The following is a 20,490-nucleotide window of genomic DNA, read 5'->3' on the forward strand; positions in this document are numbered from 1 at the left end:
TGAACAACAATGTGTCGCACTGCCACCCACGCTCTGTTACACCCCCCCATCTCTGCTGCAAAGCAGACACATAAAAATTGAAGACTGTCATCAGCGGGAAGAGAAGTTGTGCAGCTGAATGTTAGGAAACCTAAAAATGAGGTGCTTTTACAGGGAATTTTTGGACAAGAGTTATCCTATTTGTGTGTTTGAAACAAATGCATGCACTCCTGGATCCTACCAGAAATAAACACTTCCCATTTGCAAATTTTATTCCACACAGAGACACAAACAATGTACTATATGTTTCTACATGTCCAATATCAATCATGTCAGCCCACAAATAGGTCACAAATTGTCCACAGAAGTCCATCAAGTGAATATTGGTCTTAACAGGAGAAATAAGTAAAGAGTAACAAACTAAAGGAAAGAAAATATGACATGAAAAAGCAATCATCTGAGCACAGAGTGCAGTCTTCATAGGAAAATGTTTGTGTTTCATAAAAAGCCATAGTTCAGGTGGAGGTGATGTTGAGCTGTTTCACATTTCAAAAACTCAAAGATGCAGGTCCATCCAATCTTTACAACAGCGGCAGCTCCTGCACATTTTTCTTTTTTTTTTTTCTACAACAGATCAATACACTTATTTCGGGCAGAGCTCACACACACAGGCGGATTTTTTTTCAGAGCAAGACCCTGGAGAAAAATTCCAAATTGTCAAAATAAACAAATATTGCTGGTTGGTTTCAGGGAACAAGGTGTCCCTGTCAGTTAGATGCATCTTTCCTCCAATTAAAGGCAAATTGTGCTCTAATTAACCTATTGCTGCTTTACCCTGAAAGGTTTACCTGTGGATTATTTCTAAAAGCAGAGATTGTGATTAAAGAAAACGTGAAGGCTTAAAACTACAATTAAGAAGGTGTGGAAATATGACTCGGATGTCATGGCATGAATGGTTTGTATGACTGACGGACTGATAACCAACCACAGCACAGTGGAAAAACTCTCTGGAACGCCATTGTTGCACACTTGCATCCCCCATCTCTTCAGCATCTGTCCTACTCCTCACCCTGTCCCAAGGGTTCCTCTTTGTTGGCCACCATTTCCTCTTCCTCTTCTTCTTCTTCTTTATTTCCACCTTCACCCTCAGGGATCCCCTCCTCCTCCTCCTCCTCCTCCTGCCTGCTTTCCTTCTCTACCCCCCCGTCCTGTTCCATGTCAAGCTCTTCAAAGGATGAGCCGCTGCCCATAGACTCGTCTGAGTCTCTGTTGCTGAGGTCTCTGTTTTTAGTGTCTTCGTTTGCATCCATTACATCCCTCAGGGGCAGAGAGGAGGCCAGCGAGGCAGCCGTGGACGCTGCCAGGGACGTCTCTCTGCTGTCCCATGGCACGCCGCCACTCACCGAGCTCACATCACTGTGGGAATCTGCACCTGCAGCAAAGCAAAAAGCCAGACAGATAAATAGGCTGTGTGGGCTGCATAACAACATTGAACAAACCAGAAATATTGAATTCTTTTTTCCAAGAAGATGCAGTGATAGATCAATCTTTGATTTGATCAGAAAGATCTCCCTGCAGTCTGAGACTGTCCGATTTTTTTTAAAACCTCTTTACCAAAACTCTACAAGAGGCCAGATCTTACCTTTCCATGCCGCGAACACGACTGGATGTCAAGAGAGCTTCATCTATTATAAATTGCTTCATATATTAGAATGCTTTATCATCCGATCAGAGATGAGAAGACCTAATCTTAGCGTTATGAAACTTCTTAGCCGCTTAACATTCAGCGCAGAGCTTGGAGCAAAAGTTGGAGGAAAAGGAAGCAAAATAACGTTAGAAAGAGAAAGTCTTTCAGGGAAAGGAGCTGATGACTCATTTAGATGTTGGATTTGATAAATCCACCCGTTTGGTATTTATTGTAACAGTTAAACAGATTTACAGCAGTCAAACGCTGTGATCAAAAAATGTGGGGGGGGAATTTATTTGTCGAAAAATACAAAGAATCTTCATATATATCATTAGATTACTCATGAGTTCTGTGTAAACTTGAATTTAACTGGCTTTGGAGCTCACTGTGTCCCAGTGGTTATTATCATCCACTACCGCGTAAGCAGTCCTGAAATGGGTTGAAATGCCAAGATGATTGTTATAATGCATTAAAGGATCTGGTAAGTAAGTGAAGTTTATTCATCTATAACCTTCCCCAGACCACAGTCACAAAATGCTTCACAAAAAGAAAAGAGCATAAATACAACAACAGTTTTAAAAGGACACAAAAAAGCCAATGGCCTATTTTCTGACGTTGTTTGCAAAAAAAAAAAAAAAAGGCTTTAAGTTGTGTTTTGAAGGCATGGACAGAGTTGAGTGAGCGTAGGAAAGGTGGGAGTTTGTTCCACAGGAACGCGCTCAAAGCAGGGATCATCAGGAGGTTTTGCCCTACGGATCTCAGCCTTTAGGAGGAGGTAAAGCTCTCCATCATTCCTGTTCTTGAACAATATTTTTATGCTTTATTGGATTGTAAGTTAAACTTCCACAGAAAAAAAGTCAAAGGATTTTCTATAAATATAATATGCTGGACTTGCAAAAGTAGAACTTTGCTTAACCGACACCACCCCGCCCATCACGATCTTCATGCTTTTAATGAGCAACACGCACACACATCTTGGAGGATCTGTGCTAAAACTGTCATCGGGGACTCAAACACAATAAACAGAGACTCTTCAGGGTGGCCCCTAAGGTCAGCTGCTCCCTCCGACTCATTCTAATCAAACCAATCTAATTATCACATCCAGTGGATCTGATCCTGTTTGCAGAGCAGAGTTGATGTATGAACAAACCAAATAAGGCATTACGATAGAAGTGATGCAAGTCCAGACAACACCAGGGGCAGATTTCCACAGAGGAACACATCTGGTGAGGATGTTCCGACTTGGAGAAGTTGGTTTAAGAATTGGTGTCTTCTTATGAAATGTATAAGAAAATGAATTGAACAAAAGAAGGCAGAGTGTTGGTGTGAAGATTAAAACTTTGCTTTCAGTTTGAGTTTTAGCAGGGCTTTTGTCATTCCTTTGAGCTTTCCTCCTCCTCCCTTCCAGTTCAAAAGGGAAAAGCTCCAAGTGAACACTGTAGTGGTGAAATGTTCATGCTTGTTGGTGTCTGTCTGACGCTGTCCACAGTTTGGTTGTACCTGCTGACTCAGCAGTTTGCAGCCCTAAACAGCTCTTACCCACCTGGAAGTGCAGACAAGTTCGACTGGTTCTGCGGCTGAAAACTGTCAATCTTTTGGATCACAAATTGGCTGATAATTGTGCACAGAGGGATTATTAGCAGAGGATCAAGGTCTTGTTCTTTAAACTGTTTGAAAAACAGGAGAGGAGTTTTGAGGAGGTTATTAGATCATACGGGTCTGACACCTGCTGAGAGAAGGAGAACCAAAGACATGGAAGGCCGGAGATAAATGACCAAAACAGAAGCTTAATCACTAAATAGATGGATCCTATTGTTTACAAATTAGAGACTGGGTAAAGTACTTTTGAGGCAAGTATAAGGTCATATTTTTCTAGTTTACTGTTGATTGTATCTCCACAAAAGGTCAGATCTGCAGATTTTTGAGTTTTTGAGTGTTTTTGCTATCTTTGCAGGAAACCCTCAAAAAAACTTGTATTTGCTGTTTTCAAATACCACAAGTCACATCACCACAACTACTTTAACTATAAGAATATGTGCCCTACAATAAGATGGCTTTTATTCTGCACTTTGTGTATATTTTTTTAAATTAAAACTATTGAAAATGAAAACAAAATCTCTGAAACTTTAAGTCTAAAGTAACATCAGCATCGTCAAAAACAGGATATAACTGCTGATTGCATAGTAACTTCTTATTGTTCATACTTTTCCATCACATCGTCAAGTGATAACTAATTTCAAACATCCAATATCATAACATCTTAGTGTGTGAAAATCCATGTCTTCTTTTATAAGGCCTGCAACCTTTCTATAATTGAAAAAAGGGACACATTTGGTGAAAACGGAAGGACAAGCAGGTACTGATATGGTTTATCAATCAGCAACATCGGAGGCGAGCCAGCTGCAGCAAGGTCAACGGAAATGACATGGCAGTGTGAGGTACAGTCAGCAAAGGAATAAAACGTAAAAACCACTCAGCATATCAGCAAAACACAGAGAGCGAGTGGACTGAGACATCCAAAAGAAAAGATGAAACCATTCTCAAGGTAACAAACACAGCAAATAAAGAAACATTCAAAATAATAAATTATTCACCTTCATCTTTTAAATTTCAAAGATAAAAAGGTGAAAATGAAGTGAAGATGAGGACTAACAGTGTACCATCTTCTGATGGCTCCTTCCAGCAGAATAAGGCTCCATGTCATCAAGCTGGAATCTCGTCGGCTTGATTGAACTGTTTTTGTTAGCCTCCTGATTGAACTGCTGCCGTATTCTACTGCAATTTATAGCAAAAAAATGTCGTGATCCATTCATGACATGCAAACTTCTAGTGGAGTATTTATCCGCAATAATAAGCTTGAGATATAAAGCGCTGATTATAATAATAATAATAAATTTAAAAGACCGTCACTGATCGAGAGACAACATCCAATATCGATTCGAGTCACCAACCACGTCTGATGAACTCCTGCAGCTCTGCAGAAACTATAAACGACACAGGTTTTACTAAATCAAAAGGACCTTTGGGAACACTTTGAATATAGGACAAAGAAGATTGAGTGGGACTTAAAGCCAGGTTGATTCTGAAATGACGCTTCACTTTGGGGATTGCAAAATGCACCGCACAGAAAAAATGTACATTTTTAAAAATCAACATTGTGATTTGCCTAATGCATACAACTTACTTTTATTAGTGCAACTCTTTATGAATAATTTTTATTCATTAGACCCATATCTGTTGGATTATCTGCTAGGGCTGGGTTGATAAAATCGATTGATCCATTATTGTAGCTTCTCCTTTTGAGAAATCATGTAACCGGTTTTGGTGTTAACAATCTAAATGGTTTATTATTTCACTAATAATATTTACAGTATGTGAACTGTATCAGATTAATATTAATATCTTCAAAGCATATAGTGATTATTATTGTATTTCTCTTCAAATATGTCTAAATGTGTAAACCGTGTAAATCCAAAATTGAATCGAATCGAAATGAACCGAGAGGATCAAACAAATAAAAAACAACTTGAGTCGAATCGAACCAATTCTGGAAATTCTTGGTGATACCCAGCCCCATTATTTACATGTTGTTGTGCTACGTTTATGTCTTTTTCAGTCTTTAGTATTTTCTAACAATAAGTCATTGTTGGAGATTTAGCGGAGAAGCAACAGCATGAAATGTTTCTACCTATTTCTGAATGTCCAGCCTCAATCCAAAGGCTTTGAAAAACACCAGGATGGGTTTTTACAACACTGTTGCAGCTGCTCAGACAAACATTGCTGCAAAAAACACTAACGGATTTTTCCCATTAGTGCTTGCAGCCATGCTTTTTACATGATCAGATCATGTTGCCATAGCTACAGTGCAGCGCTTAACTGCTCGCAGTTATATTTATACAATTATTATAATTTACAAACAGACATTGAGTGAAAGTATCCAATTACAGCATATTTATAATCATCTCATCAAACTTTGTGAGGCTTTTTTATGCCTCAATCTGGCAAAACACTGTAAATTTAGAATCTATTATTTTTAACTATAGATTAAAACCATTAAGTACCATAAAAGTATTTTGCTGACAATGAATAAACATGGATTTTTAAAACACTGTTTAGTAAAAACAGTTTAAGTCTTTTGTAAAAAAAAAAAAAATGACATGGTTTTGTTTTTTCTTTCTCTCTTGCACTAATAGGGCAGAGACAGAGTTTAAGGGAGGAATGATTTTTAACGCCGATGTGGGACGAAGGGAAGGAGGTTCCCAGGTGGGCAGGCAGATTCTCCACAGCTGGCTTGTCAGACAGGGCTTAACCATGCTGATTGATTGGTCTCTTCATAAGCTCAGCTGTGTCTGAGCTTCCTTAATACACACAAACACACACTAACATGCTCAAAGTGAACTCATTAGAGATGAACAGTTATTCCCAAACAAATCCCAGCCATGATACCAGAATGCTTAACAAAAGAGCAAGACATTAATGCAGCTTCACATCTAATGTCTTTTAAATGACAAACTTTGCATGGAACTGCTTAAAAAACACAAACAATGAGCTGGGAGCTCATCAGAGAATCCAAAGTTTGCTCTTTCAACGGTCTTGAATTTTGATGTAGAAACTTCACAAAGCCTCTGGATTCAAAGGTTTTTTAAGCTCAAACAGAGACGTTTTTAACTCGCATGAATGCATTTTTACGTCAGCTCACACAGCCCAGAGTAGATTCACATCTAATCGTATTTTCACACTGACGTGGCAGGAGGCTGTTTACAGATTTGTATCTATGTTTGGAAGAAAAAAGCACAGCACACATCTTAAATACTGACCATCAACAAGCAGATCAAATTCATTCTTTCTTAGGCCTGAAGCCCTTTCTACCCATAGTTTGCTCCAGATTAGTTTAGCAACTTCAAGTGTCTTGTATTTTTCCATCAACGCTCTCAGAAAACTGCATTGGAGAATTTTTAGTCAAGAAATAAAGTCCCGTTTCCTCTATTTGCCCCCCAAAAATCTGTAAAACCTCTTTATTTTAAAAAATAATTCACAATTTACGCCATCTAAAATCTTCACTTAGGAAATAGGAGCCTCTGAAAGGTAGCCTACTTTTACAAATATTCCTAATTTTATCCTAATTTGTGAGAAAGGTGAGCAGGGAACCCAGTGTTGCTGAGAAGTCATTGAACGTTGCAAAAAGATTTCTTTCTATGTTAATCCTGAAGTTTTTCTTTTGAAAGTAAATCCCCTACAAGCATGCTTCAAAAGTAAACAAATGACTATAAAGCTTCTTTAAAGCGAGTGAGCATGCGATGACACTTGATTTAGGACTGAGCAGGCAGATGCTGGCCACCACTCTGTCCTTGCAGCCCAACGTCTTTTTGCTCTGTGATTTGTGAACTGATGGAGTCAATATTGGCCCGACTCCGGCCTGCAACTCCAGCAAACCTCCAAGAGTGATGGCAGCCGAGAAGACCATGCGTATAATGACAGAACAATTACAGAGACTTATACCCCCCATATCCTCATCAGTCAGGTGCAGATGAGGAGTCGATGTGAAAACACATAAAAGTTGTCACACATTTCCTCTTTGTTTTGCTCCTAGTTGACACTGAACGGGGGAATAAAATCCTACATTTTTATCAATATGCTTCACAACACTATATCTTATAGACATAAAGGAGAGGATTTGTGGCAGCTATTTTAAAAGATTAAATCCCCCTTGTAGACCCTCACATCACTTAATAAATTAAGCAGCTGGGGGTCATTATAAACAGAATTATGAGACGGTGGTTTAATCAGTTTTTACTCTCTTTGGGAAGGTTTTTGCTGGAGGTTTTCATTTTTTGTTACCTGTTATATCGGTTCCTCTATCCTCATCCGAGTCCTCTTCTTTCACATCTGTTTTAAACTCCTCTTTGATTTCTGGCACATAGAAGTGCGTCTGGCGGGACAGCGGGACCATATAATGGATGGCATCCGAGGTGTAGATTTCAACGGTTGGGAAGGCACAAAGTTTTCTCTCCTGTTCAAACGAAAGAAGAAGAAACAGGAAGTAAGATGCATGAAATCTACAAAACTTAAAAACATAAACCCACTGGCCACTTTTATAGGCACTTATCCAACTGCCCATTATTGCACATTTCTAATAAGCCAAACTCAAAGCAGCAACTCAATGCATTTAGTCATGTAGACATGGTCCATTTGACCTGCTGCAGTTCAAACTGATCATCAGAACGGGGAAGAAAGGTGATTGAAGTGACTTTGAAAGTGACATAGTTGTTGGTGCCAGACGAGCTGGTCTGAGTATTTCAGAAACTACTGATCTACTGGGATTTTCCCCCACAACCTTCTCTAGGGTTTACAGAGAATGGTCAGAAAAAGGGAAAATATTCAGTGAGCTGCAGTTCTGTGGGCGGAATTGCCTTGTTGATGCCAGAGGTCAGAGAAGAATGGCCAGACTGGTTCCAGCTGATAGAAAGACAACAGGAACTCAAAGAACCACTGGTTCCAATTGAGGTCTGCAGAACACACAACTCGTCCAACCTTTAAGTGAATGAGCGACAGCAGCAGAAGACCACACCAGGTACCACTGCTGTCAGCTAAGAACAGGAAACTGAGGCTACAATTCACACAGACTCACCAAAACTGGACAATAGAAGATTGGAAAAACATTGTCTGGTCTGATGAGTCTCCATTTCTGCTGCCACATTCTTATGGTAGGGTCAGAATTTGGCGTCAACAACATGAAAGTAAAGATCCATCCTGCCTTGTGTCAAAGGTTCAGGCTGGTGGTGGTGGTGTCATGGTGTGGGGATATTTTCTTGGCACACTTTGGGCCCCTTTGTTCCAGTTGAGCATGGTTCCAACGCCACAGCCTACCTGACTATTGTTGCTGACCATGTCCATCCCTTTCTGACCACAGTGTTCCATCTTCTGATGCTACTTCCATTAGGATTAAGGAACCATGTCATAAAGCTGGAATCATCTCAGACTGGTTTCTAGAACATGACTATGAGTTCTCTGGACTCAAATGGCCTCCACAGTCACCAGATCTCAACCCATTAGAGAACCTTTGAGATGTGGTGCAACGGCATCATGGATGTGTAGCTGACAAATCTGCAGCAACTGTGTGATGCTGTCATGACATTACGGACCAAACTCTCTGAGGAATGTTTCTAGAACCTTGTTGAATCTACTCTACAAAGTATTAAGGCGGTTCTGAAGGCCAAAGGGGGGATACCCGATACTAGTATGGTGTACCTAATAAAGTTATATTGCATGTACTGTATGTATGTAACATAAAAGCCAACAGGATATCCAGTGTGATCATTTGGTGGTTTAACAGTAAACAAACTCAGCAACATAAAACATTTTTTACACCACAAAACCTTCTTGTGATACTTCTCACATTGATATTAATTATTACAAACAGTGCACAAAGGACATCACTAAGATTAAATATAGGTTTTGGAGTGAGATGGGGGGGCATGGAAATCCTCTGTGCGTTACTCTAAATTAAGTTTTTCAGACATTAGAATGAAGATATTCCCTCCTGTGTGAGTTAATTAAAGATGCATTACCCTCTGCATTAAAGTGTCTACATTTGCAATCTCCTGTAGTGTGAGGGGAAAGTGAAGAGTTATAAATATTACACTATATTTTTGCAGAGGAAAACCTAAGCCCTGAGATTTTCTGCTTTATAGTTTCATATAGATCAAAAACATTTGCAGAGAAGTGAGCTGCCTAATGAGTGATCATAGGACGGCTGCAAGACGTCTGGCTAAGTTACAAAACTTTGTTTAATGTCTAGACAAAAACTGAATTATCTGAAACATTGTGAAAAACTGGAAACTGATTTCCATTTTTCTGATCTTTACAGTTTGAAAAAGGTAAAATTTTACATGGAAATTGTTTCTTTGATTGAAATTTTCCCCAACATAGAATACAATTATTTATTTTCTAACATTTAAAACAAACAGATGAGTAACCACAAGTGTCAACTTTACCTAATATCTAACAGTAAAACACAATGTTTACAACTCATACAGACTTATAAATTAAATTATTTTCCTTCCTTGTCAAAAGCAGAAAGTTCTGACTCAAACTCATCTAAGGGGAACATGTAAGGAAGGGGTGATGTAATGTGTTTCCTGATGCAATTAAAACCACTTTTCTGTCTTAATATCTATTCCAAATGCCACACAACAAGAGCTGTTGTGTCAGATAAATGCTGAAATTTTGGCTGGGACAAATAAACATTTTCTCCTCAGTTTTACTGGTACTTCAGTCCATCTAAGCAGCTGAGTTTAACAACAGCCTCTGATCCAACACTATAGACTCTGTAATCCACAGCACCCCATCAGGTTAGTATACCACTGTTTTTCTGAGAGCATTTATGGAAATTCTAGACTGCAGGAGTCTGGCTGGTGTGGCAGGAAATCGCCAAAGGAGAAATGCTCCCAAGTGAGGATAACAAAAGGACAGCTGCAAAAGAAAGTACTAACAGTCCCTCATTGCCATACAAGCCGCAGGTGAGCCTGAGGGCTAATGTATGGTGATTTATCAGTCAAAACAGGAGAGAATCAGGAAAGGCTGGTATTCAGACTGTTCTGGTAAGTCTTAATGTCTCAAGAAGTACATTTAAAGACCCACTCTGATGCTTTTGGTGTTTTTAGCATGTTCTTGTGGCATTTTTCCTCATGATGGAGGGCATATATAACAAAAATTAAGCTCAAAAGTGAATTTCTGAGTGTTTTCTTTAATGCAAATCATTGTGGATCAGGAGCAGATTAAAAGAAAATGCAGTTGGAAAAAGAGCTTAACTTGTAATGCAGAAAATACACTGGGAAGGGCAGAAGCTTCCTGCTCCGCTCCATTCTGATGCATGGAGCGGAGTTGAATTTTATTCATTTTACAAATATTTCATACTTTCTTACTTTCTTTTAGCATTGATTAATTTTTAATTTTTCAGATGTGTGAATTAATGGCTTAAGATCTCCTGAAACTGTAAAATAAACTGTAAACTGTAAAGGAAAGTCTTGTTTTCTTTAAGATCTGTTTGTAAAGAAAAAAGATTTAAAGCACACATTATTATTTCATGCTGCACAACAGTGTTTTGGAATAGATCAACAGCAATAAAAAGCAAAAGAATGACGGCTCACCAAAGTACACTTAATGTATTTTGCAGAAGCATTTTCCACTTTTATGTTAATTTTCAAAGGATGTCTTAGTTTTAAGAACTCGTGTGCTTTTGTCCAAAGTAAAAAAAAAAAAAAACTCATGAAAAAATGCTATTTTCTCTTCATATTTCAACATTTATTTAACGCAAAAAAAAATTTTAGAAAGCAAAAAAAAAAAGGAAAAAGGTTTCGGAAGCAAGAAAAGGAAAATTTTCATATTTTCATTTCCTACTTAGAAAGTTATGTTTGCAATGTGTCTGTATAAATATCATTTAATATATTTGGAGTCACTCTTTTTCAGCTCATGATTATATTTTTGGATCAAAAATTTTGTGGTGGAGGCGGAATTAAAAATGCATTTATTAAATGCATTGTCTTTGATTTGACAAAAAACGTCATGCAACTGAATATTCAATAAACGCGCACAAATATGCACGAAAGACAACAACCCCTACCCCTAAATAAGTGTTAGGTTTTACAGGATATTATAAACTGTCACTTGATGCTGACAAGGTCCTTAAAAACAAACCAAAAGAAAAAATAGATACAAAAAATATAAAAACAGCAAAATGTCGACACTTGGGGAAAGATTCCAACACCCTTCAGCAGGAATTAGCAGCGCCGCAATAAATGCTGATGTTTTAGCAGTTTTCTGCTGTGAAACATTCAGGTTCGTTCACTCAGTTGTAAAAAGAACATGGCAAAAGCAATTATCTTCAAGGATCTCTTAAGGACAGGCAAGATGGAAGTGAAGATCCCCAATTATAATTCAAAGCACCACATTTGGTGAAAATCAAGTGCAGAGTTTCATCACTAACCCCTCAAACAAACTGTCAAACGCAGTGCTTGAGAGGTGATGAGTTGGGCCTGCTTTGCAGCCATTAGGCGCCTCGCAGTCAACCATGCTCCCCGTTTTATCTCTACTTTTCACAGTTGTGAAGCCATCTGTCTGACACCTAAAGCTCGACTAAAACAGGTTCATGAAACAGAGGAGCAGTGCTCAAGCGCTGCAGCAAATCTGCTTTAAAGTGAATGAAAAGGAAATGAATCAAGGTGGTTTAGGGCTTTGGTAAAATTCCAGACTTCCTCCGGGTTGAAAAGCTGTGACAAACACACGGATCATAACTGAAGGCCCACAAGATTTCACTAAATCACAGCCTAAAAGAATGACACATTATTTGTCAGTGCTGCTGGAAGAGACCGAAGATCATTCAGCTAATACTGAACAATCAGATCCATAATGTAATTTGAAAAAAATCTTCATTTGTTTCTTTGTTTAAACAAAAATGGTCCACACTGACCAAAAACTATACCTCTTTCAATGGTTGCATGAATCACTCATCCACCAATCTTGAGTCAAGAATTTCTTTCATTTAGACATGAAAACATGAGCTCCTTTAAAACAGCTGTTGTGTAATAAAGTTAGAACCAAGATCTGCCTTTGTTCTGCGTCTGTTCTCCTGATGTCACTTCACACAACCACCTCAGTGTAAGATTGGTGCTTTCCAGAGTGCACGCTTTACACCATTGCAGAACAAGACGGACTGTAATCACAATCTATAATATTGCAGACACTACTGGGGGTCTAGAATCCTACCAACTGTGATCTAAAAACTGCTTAAAAAATGTAAAAACCTGCTTTGGAATAATTTTATGGCTGTAAGCTACACACTGTGAGAAACTCCCTATGAAGACAAATTTTAAAAATTCCAATATCGCCCTCCGTGGTTTCTCACCAGCGTCTCAACCAGTGTCCTGGGAGCTTGAGGGTCCTGCGCAGTATCTTAGCTGTTCCTAGCACTGTTCTTTTCTGGACTGAGAGGTCTGAGGTCTTTCCAGGTATCTGTTGTAGCCACTCCTCCAGCTTGGTGGTTACTGCCCCGAGTGCTCCAATTACCACTGGCACCACTGTCACCTTCACTTTCCAGGCTTTCTCCAGTTCTTCTCTGAGTCCCTGGTATTTCTCCAGTTCCTCATGTTCCTTCTTCCTGATGTTCCCATCACTTGGCACTGCCACATCCACCACAACAGCTTTCCTCTGTTCTTTATCCACCACTACAATGTCTGGTTGGTTCCCCATTACCATCCTATCAGTCTGGATCTGGAAGTCCCACAGGATCTTTGCCCTCTCATTCTCTACCACCTTCGGAGGTGTGTCCCATTTTGATCTTGGGGTTTCCAGTTCATATTCTGCACACATGTTCCTGTATATTATTCCAGCCACTTAATTGTGGCGCTCCATGTATGCTTTACCTGCCAGCATCTTACACCCTGCAGTTATGTGCTGGATTGTTTCAGGCGCCTCTTTGCACAGCCTACACCTTGGGTCTTGTCTGGTGTGGTAGATCTGAGCCTCTATTGCTCTGGTGCTCAGGGCTTGTTCCTGAGCTGCCAGGATGAGCGCTTCAGTTGTGTCCTGTAGGCCAGCCCGTTCTAGCCATTGGTAGGACTTCTTGATATCAGCCATTTCAGATTTGGTCCATCCAACACAGGGGCTTGTCCTCTCATGATGATTTGTCTTTCAGCACTGCCTCCTCTTCAGCCCCATGGCTGCTAACGGAAATCTTTGTGCATCTCCCAAAGAAATGGTTAGAGAACTTGGTACAAAGTCAGTTTACTGCACTGAAAACACACGTCTGTTCAGAGTTTAGTAGCAGAGGAAAAATATTGTGTCAAGAAGGTTTTCTGACAAAAATACTCCTCATATTAAAAGCAAAACTCTTCTGTAACTGTAATATTCCCCAAGAGCAAAACTTTGCAAAAGGACAGACTTTAGTTCCTGAATTTGGCCATTAGTAAAGAGACTAATTAAATACAGCTCATTTTTAACTATAAAAACTCGAAAAAGTTTTCCTTTTAACAATAAAATCGATGAAGTAAATAAATTGCCCCATCTGCAGAACGATCCTTTTCTCTTCTCACTGAGAAAATGAATGAAGAAATATCTAATAATTTGTCTCATCATCATAATAACTTGCTTTTGGCTACTGTGTTTTATTTACTGGACAAGCAAGACGCTCATCTCCCTCCTGGTGCTAATGTCTGCGTGCTGTGTGAACGCATGTCATCTTTTCCCTCATCATGGAGTCAACAAGCATCGACCAAACCTGTGTGTGGGTGTCTTGGGGCTGCGAGAATGTGTTCTTCGTTAGGACAGAGAGGCAGATGAGACTGGATAGTTTAAAAACAGGTCAGTCACTTCAGCGTGCTGCCACGGAGCAGACTCAAGGATTATGAACCTCACAGTCAGCTATTCTCTCAAGACCTATAGATCATCCTGGTCAAAGGAACAACACAGAAAAAAACAGCTGGCATCAGCATCACTAGGATTAAACTTCAAACAGGAGGAATGCTCTAATCTGAAACATTTTTAAGGATATAATCTTAGACTGTATTGCTTTTTGCCATTTATCATTTTGTTGTGTTTAAGGCATGAAACTAAAAATGCTGTCTAATGAGTTTTAAAGTTAAAGTTGAAAAAAGATGGTATGGAATTGGTAAAATACCTTTTCACTTCACAAATGGTTACTTTAAGTTAAGTCTTAATTGATGTGTAGTCTAACGCAGTGTTTTTCAACCAGTGTGCGTGCCGTGGGAAATGGTCAAGTGTGCCGTGGGAAATTACCCATTTACTTTACCATCTCCAGGATATCAGCACTGTGTTCATCAAACAGGCTCTGATAAAACACTGAGCAAATTTTCAAATAATTTAGTTGAAAATTATTACTGAAAACTAACTTAACTTTTATTAAATGTTTTTAAAAAATAGCTGCAACTTCCAGCTTTTTCTGCCACAATTATCACAAAAATGCATGTGAGACTGTGGAGGGACTGTACATCAATACAGCTTATTGAGTTTCTCCTTTTTTTCATTTTTGGATGCTGATTTTTGTCAGGGATAAAGTGTGCCTTGGCTCAAAAAAGATTGAAATACACTGGCCTAACGGTTAGAAATGGGGAATCAGAGTGTAGTATGAACATCCCACAGGTACCTGGGTATTACCTAACTGTTATTACCCACCAGGTGTTATCCACACAACATTTGTGTGCGTGCGGTCAGTCAGGAGCCAGTACTCGCACCTTAATAACCACTAGTGTGGCACAAGGGCACTAAGCGACAGCATCACCTGTACGTTCACCTGTACATCACCTGCACCACGGGCGGTCGACCCATGATCGTAAGATTGCAGGTTCGATTCCCGCCTTGCACGCCCATGAGTCAAAGTGTCCTTGGGCAAGACACTGAACCCCACCTTGCCTCTGGTGGTAGGCGGGCGCCTGTGTTTGGCAGCGGAGCGGCCACCAGTGTGTGAATGTGTGTGTGACTGGGTGAATGGGTCCGTGACTGTAAAAGCGCTTTGTCCTTGTAGGAAGAAAAGCGCTATATAAGTATACGACATTTACCATTTACGTTAGAAGTGTACAACTTCCATTAGCCTCACAAACACTTCACAATACACTTACCATACGTACAACAATGGTACGTTCCATTTTCATGACGTCTCTTAAGGTGGCCATACAAGCCTCAAAGGAAATGCAAGACACACCAGTTCTCACTTTACAGCCTTAGCCTCATCCATCAGTACTGGGGGCTTGACCTTTACGGGTGCTGCAGCTGTTTAGGCAGTCTGGGTCCATGGAGGGCTATGAACAGGGGCAGCCGCATCTCTAAGGTAGGAGCAGGTGTGTCATGTAGCTCCCTAAAAGCTCATGGGGCCACCTTAAGGAAAGTCATGAAAATGGAACGAGCCTTTGTCGTCTGCGTGGTAAGTTTATCGTGAAGTATTTGAAAGACTGCAACAAATGCAACACCCATGGGGTGCCACATGAGTGCCTGGATTCTAACAGTCAAGTTGTGCGCAACGAGCGCACACTTATCACTTAAACAGCACTTAAGGTTTTCATGCACAGTGGGCAGAATTTAGGGGTTGAAAAAAAGCAATCCTGTTTCTCATCCACTTCCCCCTTACTTACACTTGGGTGTTGTACACTTGTGTTGTCATTATCTGCGACCTGTTGTTGCATGCCTGTAGAAAAATTTCCATCAAAATTTTCACTCTACGGGCTCACCAAGTGGTCTACGACCTTGCTGCTTGGTGCAGGACACCTGCGTACCCTGTACAGGTTTGAGCAGTTTTTGCTCACAGACAGCCTGTATCCACCCGTAAGGGCAGTCGTGACTAAGGCTTGAGATGTGGCCGCTCCTGTCTACGACCACAGACTGGCACGTGCAACCCAGAAACCCACAGCACCTGTACGAGTGCATGTGACCAAACTACTTTGCTCTGACTATGAGTCCACAGACACAAAACTGTATCCGGGTCCCACCACTGATACAAAAATACAAATATAGACCAGAAAAAATTGATGGAGTTACTACAGTATACAAACTTATTTAAATAACTCCATGAACAGAAACTACTGTCAATGGAAACAAAGCCTCTTCTGAACACAATGTTTCTCTGTATCTATGTGAAGGTTGGAATGTAGGACATAGACAGATATGAAGCAGAGTCAGATGAGATAGTGTAATGTCTTTGACCTGTTTAATAGCAGCACTGTGTAAAAACAGCCACTCCCCACCTCCACCCCCAACAAGGAGGATGCTGGGAACCCCTGTACATAAACAACGAGTTTGATTTGATCTGTCACGTAACAAACTGCACTAGAAATATCCCTGAAGTAAGAATGCCAAAAACAGCAACAGGAAGCATTTAGGCCTTTCATATATTAGTCACTACAGTCCCCTTCAATCTGATGGATGTTACAACGGCAAAAATACTTTTAATTCTGTCTAATGTGTTGTGAAAGATGAAACATCAAGAGGCTGTTGTTCCAAGATCTGATAATTAGGCTGGATTTCCCTTTCAAGTCTCGTTTCTAATCTACAGGATATCATCAAGCGCAGCCCCTGTTCTGGGAACAGGACACAACAGGGTAAAAGGGACAAGGAGTAACAATGCAGAATAACCCACAATATCAAAAGATCTAACTGGATATTGATCCAGACAGAGAAAGTGTTTTTTTTAAAGGACAGGGGTTGACCAACATCAGGCTAGCTTACAGTCAAGCTAGAGAAGTTCGGTCCCTGGTTGTGTCAGAAGTAGGGATGGGTACCGAGCCCCGGTATTGAATGAGCCCCGAGGCCTCATTCTTCAAGACCGCAGTATTGTTAAGATCTGACCTCAACCTCAACATCTGTACTGGAGAAGTCACTTTTTTTTGTGTCCAACAAGATATAAACATTATCTGCCATATTTAACTCAACAAGTCAGTCAATTTTCCGTTAATTGATGAAGATATTAACTTTGCTATTCTCGCTGAAGGGAAGAGGTCAGTCTGGCTATTTGTGTGCACGGGGGGTGGTGCTGTTGTTCAGACAGCACGCAGCACGCACGCGTAAAGTTAATTAAATCTGCGCTAGAGCGCCCTGACTATCATGTCAACCTGCTGCTATGATGACCGTATTTTGCGCCCTCAGTGTAGAACACACTGGAAGGAGCGTGGGAAAAAACGACTGGCTGCTCCATAGGATATGAAAAGGTAGAGAGGAAAAGCAGGTAGAGAGGCGGGGGAGGGGCTTTGGCTTCAAACTGTCAGACAGATGGAAACATGGGTCGCAGATTTAGACGCAGCTTTCACTGCGGGAGTTGAAGCAGATACTTTCTCTGAGATGATCTTATGAACTCAAACATTTATTTAATTTGTTTTATATTTACATAATAACAGCAATGTGTCAAAACGACCCAAGATCAAGGTAAGAAAGTACAGCGGGTTTTTCTGTGCTGTTAGTTCTTCTCATGTGAAAATCACTGCATTCTTTAACGTTTTACTTTATTTATCCCACAATGGGGAAATTCTTCTCCGCACTTGACCAATCCCCTGGGGGAGCGGTGAGCTGCAGTCTAAGCGCCCGGGAGGCAGTACTGTTAAGAGTCTTGCCCAAGGACCCTCACTGGGTGATGTTAGTTGCTCGCCATTGATATGGCAATTGCCCCCAGTTCATTGTTCATTCCACTCTGGGTATCGAACCCTGGATTCCTGCGTGGTAACATTACCTTACCAACCGGGCTACCCAGGCGCTCATGCAAATTTCAGCCAATCAGATCAACCAGAAAGCTTACCGCCCGCGAGTGACAAACACACCCCTAAAAACCGCCCCCCAAGTGACAAAATCGCCCCCTTAACACTGCGCGCAAACCCAGGGAGCACACAGTAGCGAAGTGAGCGCGCAGGATCACGGCTCAGTTAGCATTGTAATTGTAAGGTTCCTCACTCGGTTCCTGAATACGCCCACTCAGTTGTCTTTGCGCCCTTTCACTTTATGGCAGCGATGAAACACCATAAAAATGCTGCTTTAAAATAATAAACAGGTTTTAAAGCAAAATGAAATATATTTAATAAAATAATGGCTCATTTAAAATCTATGTGCAAGTTTTTAACAATTTCACAATCTTTTTATGTATTAATGAGATATTTATTGGTTGATTGTGTGATTGTAAAAGGTCATCATTATTTTTTGACTTTATATTCTGCAATCTGTGTCTTGCATGAGAGAAGAGCTTGACACGAGGGGGGGGGGGGGGGGCACAAACATCACTGACTGACAGTCTTTATTCCCTTTAGTGATAAAGAAAAGGTGAAAAGTTTTTGAACAATGTTTGGAACGACAATACAAATGTGCACCCGATCTGCTGTTTAATAAAATTACACCAAAAAGAACGTTTATAAGATCATGAACCATGTTTTGAGTGACAAATATAGTTTAGGCTGCATTGCAGCAGGAAGCAGAACTGTGGCTCAGAACTGATGTGATGCTATGCAGATTGTTGAATCCACGAATTGTTAAATTTACTTGCACACCAAATAAAATGAAAACAATTTTGAAGCACAAGCCTTGCCACACTCTGGATAGTCTGTCACAGGGCCGATGGAACTGGAGCGGTCCTGATCGCTATGGCGGCTCCCTGGAGGCAAGCTGTGGGACGGGGAGCCAGCCTGATCGGGCCTCCTGAACCTTAAGATATTTTTCTTAATTTCAGCGAAGCAATAATAAATAACTTTTTATCTTCATATATTTTACTTTTCAAGTTGGAAAAATGTATAAAGTAAAATGTTTTGTTAAAAAACAATGTTGCATAATGAGGAAATAAAACACTTTATGTTATAATTTGTAATTTATTTATTTTTTGTCCTCAAAAAGTATCGATGAGAGTTTGTTAAAATAACGGATCGATAAGCAGTAACAATAAGAATAGTAGTACCGTTAAAACCTTAACGATACCCATCCCTAGTCAGAACTCCCACCCTAACCCCTAACTACTAAAAAACTATATAGTGCAGCACTACGTAGTGCCGTGAATTTTAAAAGCAATTCGGACACGATACTCAATAGTTTTTTTTTTCAAGGCAGATTCATCGATTTCAGTAAGTTAAAATCTTATAAAAATGAGTGTTTTGCGACGATTATTTGTGAGTCTTCTGAAGATAAAAACTGTGATATTTTATCAGAAAAAATACATTGAAATACTTTTTTTTTGTAAAAATGTTCCAACGCAATGCATTGTGGTCTATATTCGCCAATCTAGTGAGCATCGATGCTCACTGGTTTTTCGCAGAGACTTCTGGGAAATATCCAGGGCACTGGATTTTGGAATTGTAGATTCGGACAGCACTAGAAAATGGCGAACGCACTATAAAGGGGTTAGGGTGGGAATTCGGACACACCCCCAGTCTAATAACATGAGAACAGTAACACATGCAATTAATAAATAACTTTTCTTGAAAAGTAGGATTTTATAACCTGAGTTCATTCCAACACTTGAAGCATCGGGGCGACACAGATTCCCTAATCCGACAGGATGAACGTGGATTTGTCGTCTACCTGCTGTTGTTAAAAGAAACTACTGTTCTGGTGGAAAAAGCTCTAGTCCTGTCAGAAGTGAGAATCAGTGAGAGCACACCTCCCCCCCAGGGGAGAGCCATGAGATACGGATGTGGAGCAGTATTAAATAATGAAGGGAAGACAGAATTTTCATTCATGGAGGAAGACCCTGACCCCTAACTGTGGGCGGTGGGTCTATTTTAGACATGAACTCCTCTCCATTAATCTGAAGGCATTTAAATCTATTGGCTTCTTTTCACTTTTCTAAAGAAGCATTGGAGGCGCTTCTGCAGAATTGTCCCGTTCACTGCAACCATGACACTAAAGGACTTAGATGTAGATCTCTGCTGACATTTTCAGGCAACTGATGTCAATCAAGAAATGTTCTTTCCTCTAATTCATTACTGACTTTTTCATGTTCACCGTTAGTAAAATTCCCTTTTACCACCATGCCTTCGTGCTTTCAGCAAAAAAGGGGGTTTTCGATGTGAACATCTCAGGAAGGGTAAAATGTTAGTAAAAGTAAGGCTCATGCATATGGGGGGTAAATCCAAATGACATCTATATAAAATGAATACTATATATAAGTTTGGAAAAATAGAAAAAGTACACAGTTTGGCACAAAGCCACACAGCTTCAGTAGATGGAGGATTTCTCTCCCGGAAAAGAGAAAAATTAGCACATAAAGTATAAATGCAGCTCATGGTGACAATTGGTGACAGTCTCCTGAGTTTCCTCTGGTCTATTTACTCCCACTCCACAATAACATCCAC

The 20,490-nt window shown here is 40.1% G+C and overlaps 1 protein-coding gene across 1 annotated transcript in view; it reads right to left on the reverse strand.

Annotated features, from left to right (window-relative positions):
• Nucleotides 1-233: 233 nt before the first annotated feature.
• The window catches only part of tex264a (testis expressed 264, ER-phagy receptor a), an 89,434-nt gene continuing 69,177 nt past the window's right edge, over nt 234-20,490 (reverse strand). Inside the window, exons 3-4 of the mRNA XM_004068477.4 lie at nt 7,505-7,676; nt 234-1,411 (exon numbers count right to left, since the gene is read on the reverse strand). Coding sequence (XP_004068525.1) covers nt 1,038-1,411; nt 7,505-7,676 — 546 coding nt within the window. The 3' untranslated portion in view covers nt 234-1,037. The remainder of the gene's footprint in view (nt 1,412-7,504; nt 7,677-20,490) is intronic.

This window comes from Oryzias latipes, chromosome 5 (assembly GCF_053564925.1).
Source record: "Oryzias latipes strain Hd-rR chromosome 5, Olatipes_Hd-rR_3.1".
Lineage (NCBI taxonomy): Eukaryota > Metazoa > Chordata > Actinopteri > Beloniformes > Adrianichthyidae > Oryzias > Oryzias latipes.